Source organism: Octopus bimaculoides, chromosome 3, assembly GCF_046866305.1.
Source record: "Octopus bimaculoides isolate indiv1 chromosome 3, ASM4686630v1, whole genome shotgun sequence".
Taxonomy (NCBI): Eukaryota; Metazoa; Mollusca; class Cephalopoda; order Octopoda; family Octopodidae; genus Octopus; species Octopus bimaculoides.
In genome coordinates, this window is record NC_142930.1 from 109,002,429 (window position 1) to 109,008,428 (window position 6,000).

Below are 6,000 nucleotides of genomic sequence, written 5' to 3' on the forward strand. Positions count from 1 at the left end.
AAATTTTGATTACATGAAACTCAAGATAACAAACAGTTCAGGAAGTTTTTCAGCTTAAACATATATTTAGTATTTGTTTTACCTTCATGTGCTTACATATGTGTACACACACACATGCATTCTTTCTTTCTTTTAATAATTTTAGTCATTGAAGTGCAGCCATGATGAGGCACTGCCTTTAAGGGTTAAGTCAGAATGGTTTAATACTTAATCTTTTTTAAGTTTGGTATTTTATCTATCTTTTTTTGCTGAATCAACGAGTTACAGGGATGTAAACAAATCAACACTGGTTGTCAGTTATATGCAGGTAAACATAAAGACATGCACACGCACGCCCACACACACACCCACACACACACACCCACACACACACCACATACATACATGGCAGGCTTTCACACAAATTTCATCAGCCAAATTCTCTCAGATAGGCTATAGTAGAAAACACTGGCCCAAGGTGTCATGCAGTGGGACTGAACCCAAAATCTCACAATTGGAAATTGAACCTCTTAACCACACAGCCAGACCTGCACACATGCGCACGCACACACACACACACACACACACACACACACACACACACACACACACACACACACGCCATGGTTGCTATCATTTCCCCTACTTTCTACACTAATTCTAACTTAAAAAATGTTAATGACTTCAACTCTGCCACAACAACAATGATGACGTCCTCCCATAATGATGTTTTTTAATAATATTTTTCAATGGATGGCATGAGCTTGTGACACACCAAATCATAAATTATTTCATCTGTATGATGCAAGGTTCTCATATCTTAACCTCACTTTTTTTTTTAGCAATTTTTTCCTTCATTAAGCTCTCCTGCCCAATTGTTTTTACATGTATGTGGAATGAGTTATGAGCTTAACAAAATATAAATCAGTTTGTCACACTCTACATTTATCCTAATTACCAAATCCAAATCAACACCACATATGAATGAAGTTGATGGCTGACACCATGACTGTTTAAAAACATAGAAATAGTTTGTTACTAATTTGAGGGAAAAAAACTGAAGATTACAGCATAAGGTGCTTTCCTACAGAGAAGAGAAGTGAGGTGAAATTTTTTTCCTGTTAATGTTCTGAACGTGAAAATTAAATGAAGCACTTCATCAGCTAAACATTATCATTATCATTATTATTATTATCATTGTTGTTGTTATTATTATTTAGGCGGTGTGCTGGCAGAATTGTTAGCATACCAGGCAAAATGCTTAGCAGTATTTTGTTTGCCGCTATATTCTGAGTTCAAATTCCACCGAGGTTGGCTTTGCCTTTCATCTTTTCGGGGTCGATAAATTAAGTATTAGTTGAGCACTGGGGTTGATGTAATTGACTTGCCTTTCCCCCAAAATTTCAGGCCTTGTGCCTATAGTAGAAAGGATTATTATTATTATTATTAAGATGATGAGCTGGCAGAATCATGAGCATGCTGGACAAAATGTTTAGCAGCATTTCATCTGTTTTTTATATGCTGAGTTCAAAATTTTGCAAAGATCGATTTTACCTTTCATCCTTCCAGGGTTGATAAAATAGTACAAGTTGACCACTTGGGTTGATGTAATTGGCTTATCCTGCAACTGAAATTGCTAGCTTTGTGCCAAAATTTGAAATCATCATCATCATCATCATTATTATTATTGAAATAAATCAAACATTATACGATGTTGATGATACTTTGTCATCTAATGAAGTTTCCAGTAAGCTATTCAATTTTGTCTTGACTATTAATGACGTTATTATTTAACAGATTCTAGGCTGTTAATTGTTATCCCCCTTTATTTAACTCTTTCTGTCTCTCTAAAAGCAAAGTTGTATTGATATAGGTTACCTCATAATTTAATGCTGATTTTGCCATTAATATCATCTTGTGTTAATTCTCTCCAGCACATTTTTTTTTGACACACCCATTAATTAGCCTGTGCATTACCAATGACTTCACTGGCAACAACCTTCAGAGACAAGCTTTCCTAATCACCATTTCATTGTTACAAAAAAAAAAAAAAAACCAAACAATAATAAATGTTACAACAAACAAAATTCCCATATAATTTTAATTAATCTTTCATCAGATGAACTTATAAAGAGAACATTTCTCATCTCTCAAGACAGTTTACTAATTTCAGCTGTCATTACAAAAAAAGAATAGCCATTTATAAGATAGAGGATGTAGCAGAGTAAAAGAAATCTATGGACTTATTGATCAATTTAAAACTATAAAAATATTTTATCTCAATGCAACAAATACATCAGCTGCACATAATACATATGCATGAGTGTCATGTGATTAGCTGTCTTCATCAATATTATATTAGGTTATCTGAATTCTCAGTAAATGAAATAGACTATCAGTGTGGTTGTAAACTTCAGGTGATATAAGTTTTAGGAGTTACAGGAATTGAAAAACCAATGGAATACTAATATTAATTGGTAAAATTCTGTATGTTATTCATTCTGTCAAAATTGTCAAAATCTTTAGATGATCTAGTGTTTAAACATATTCTGCTGTAAATCTATTACTTCTCAATTTTTCTTGTTTATAATATATATTCAATAGTTACAGACATATGTAGTCAAGAGAGATGACTCATTGAACTAAAAATATTCCTTCAAGAACAAACACACCTAGAAAATTTGGTAAATTATACCATAACCAAGACAAAAGAGATCCCAATCTCTACTTTATGGAGAAATACTCGTAATGAAGGTGAAACAAAAAAACACAAATGTAGATATTCCATTTGTCATCATCTATAATTCTAGAAACTAATATCATACTTTAAGCCAAACAATAATCTCCAATTCTACATTAATCATCAAATCTTAGATAACTAATTAAAGAATCACAAATTATCAAAAGCTGAAAACAACCACCAAGAAAGATGAAATTAAAATCAGAAGAACTAATGAAGGTAACAAAGAGAGACCTTCATTGTGGGAAGTGTCAAATAATTGTACAAAGCAAAACCTAAATATTCAAAAATGGGAAGGAATTGAAAGTTAATGCAATTATGAACTATAAAACAAAAATTCTCACTTACTCCATCACATGCCCACAATGCAATGAGGATTATATTGGTCAAACAGGATAAAGATTAATATATTGGGCCAGGGTACATAAGAAACAAATCAAACATTCCTCTCTTAGAAATGTTACTCACACACACTCTCACACATATATATGGGAACAAAACATCAATCGTAAATAATTCATCTATCTTGCATTGAATGAATGAAGATTAACTTTCTTCAAATTTATTATACTGCATGAACAGGTTGTTATAATTTTACTATTCAGCTGGGATAAAATGATAGCATTCATTTCAAACTATTCCTCATGTCTCTTCTAAGCAATTAAAAATGAAAACAGAGGGAGAGAGAGAGAGAGAGAGAGAGAGAGAGAGAGAGAGAGAGAGAGAGAGAGAGAGAGAGAGAGAGAGAGAGAGAGAGAGAGAGAGGCGGACAGATGGAGATAGAATCACTTTATATAACGGCCAGTTTCATTTGATCTAAAATATTCATGATGAAGAAATGTATATTCTTATATCTGTGAGACTAACAGAAAATATTTCTCTTACAGGAAACTAATTCCATTGAAACACCTTGATAATAATGCTTTACCAGTTTTGAAGATCAGTCATAGATGAGAATATAATGTACAATTTCATAATCACTAGATGGACATTCTCTACAGATGAAGAGAAATTTTAAAATAGAGAGGATGCTCTTCAACAACAGGTTAACTTTCTAATACAAACTGCTAACTGATTGTTTTGGCAATGTAAATACAGTTAAGTACATGAAACTGATTTGCTCAGAGACTAAATGTAATACCCTCATCAAAAAATTGTAAACTGATAACCATACATTAAAAGTATTCATGATACAAACACAGGTTTAATTTTGTATTCCTTTTAGTTTATTTATTGCACCTCTTTTCTTTCCATGTAAAGATAACAAACAAAACATCCTGAAATGATGGCTAACCATGCATAAAAGTTGAAGCTATTAACTGCTTTAACTTTAATAATTTACTGTTCCAGCAAGTCTGAAAACTGTTACGGTAGTTGTGGAAAACCTAGAAATTATTTTTATCACATTTAATAATTTTTGATTAAATTTCTTTCTCACTTTTTATTTAATATATCTATTATGTAACCTAACAAAGGTTTTACATAATAAATTTATTGCTGCTGTCAGAAACAAAGATGTTGAGAAACTTTTCGTGAACTAAAATTCTGTTTAGACAAGCATGATTGTAAACCAAATATATATTTTTTTTCAAATTTCATTTAAGAAAATAACATTTGGCTTAACACATTCTTATAAGAAAGTGAGAGAGAGAGAGAAGGATGGAGAGAGAGAGAGAGAGAGATAAAGAGAGACAGGCAGACATACAGACAAACAAATAGACAAAAATGGAAAGAAAATGGAATCCATATAAACAATTCCAGATAAAGAGGCAATTTTCTATTTCTACACATTCATTCAAAAATTTTTTGAGAAAAAAGAAATACACAAATACAATGTACATTTTCAAATAACCTTTGAAACCATGTTGAAAGAAAAGGCATCAGAAAATTTTCTCACAATATTTAAACAACAAAACTTGGATGCATATAAAATATTTCTAAATAACATATCTGCAAAAGTAAGAGAATGATAAAAAGAAACTATAGAAACAAACAAATGAGGTTTGATTTTAGCAAATTCCTTACCTTTACAGCCTTTACTTTCTTCTCTAGCAACTGGCTCACTTTTTTTGCAGTTTCAGCAACTATTGTTGAATGTTTTTTCTCCTCTGTTTTTAGTCTCATTTGATATTTCTGAAATGTATAAAAAATATCATTGAATCTTCAAGTATTTCTCATTGAAATAAATACAGTCAAATATCTGCTATTTTATCAACATGAAAGTACACATTTAATGAAAGGATAGTGGTTCACAGGAAAGTAACTTCCTAGAAACTTCCTGAGCTTAGATTTTGCAAACTGAACTGTTAAATACTTTTAAGTATCAAAATTGAATTGTTTAAATTTGGAAATAATTTTCTAAGATTACGATCAGTCTTCAAAAGTAATCAAAATTTTGTGTTAATTTATATTTCAAACACCAGCTCAATGATAAAGTTATTTTACTTAAATTCTTCATTATTCTCAAAATTAAATGAAACAACAGCAATGTACTTGAACAGAAATATAGCAACAAAAGGGTTAATATAAACACTTCTGTATGTTTGTCCATGGGTAAAACAAGTTTATTTACAGAAGTGTAAAATATATTACTGATGCCTCCATAATAGATGTTTACACTGAATAGGGTTGGGTAGTTTTATATTTGCAAATATACACCCCTTTCTACTTTTATTGATTTCAGCCAGGAGCCAGAGCAATATCATTAATGAGATTCCTGGCCCTCTTACCAGACTTGGTTCTGGTAAAGCAGAGTTGGACAAAGCTGCTCTTATTTGCATTTTCTGTTGAGATGTTAGTTCATTTGATATTTCAGATACAGTATCAGGTCCTTAACTCTATGGCTTTCGATACCACAGTTAAGGTGCTAGATTCTCCAGCCAGAATCTCCCACATATACCCCACCCCATATATATATGTGTGTGTATATATATATATATATATATATATATATCAAATGGATGTTATAAAACTATTCCACACATACAATAACAGCCATAGCAACAATCCAACATACCTCCATCATCAGCTGCCCCACAGATATCACTGTGATTTTGACACCTGGGCAGTACCATTCAATCCAACAGTGTCAACAGCACTAAAATAAGTGTTGTTTGGAAACAAACATACCTTAGGTATCACCACATTCATTCAATCTTAATTCTAGGAAGGATTAAACACTAACATTATTAATTAAACTACAACAACGAAACACATTTACCCTGTGTACAAAAACAGTATCGGTAAATGAATTTAATAAGTAAACCTATAACTAACTCCTA

At 31.6% G+C, this 6,000-nt stretch overlaps 1 protein-coding gene across 2 annotated transcripts in view; it reads right to left on the minus strand.

Annotated features, from left to right (window-relative positions):
* Positions 1-6,000, minus strand: part of LOC106867600 (voltage-dependent calcium channel subunit alpha-2/delta-3) — a 669,388-nt gene that overhangs the window by 272,625 nt on the left and 390,763 nt on the right. For both annotated transcript variants that reach the window (XM_089349471.1, XM_089349470.1), the window contains exon 3: positions 4,745-4,852. In XM_089349471.1, coding sequence (XP_089205597.1) covers positions 4,745-4,843 — 99 coding nt within the window. In that variant the 5' untranslated portion in view covers positions 4,844-4,852. The remainder of the gene's footprint in view (positions 1-4,744; positions 4,853-6,000) is intronic.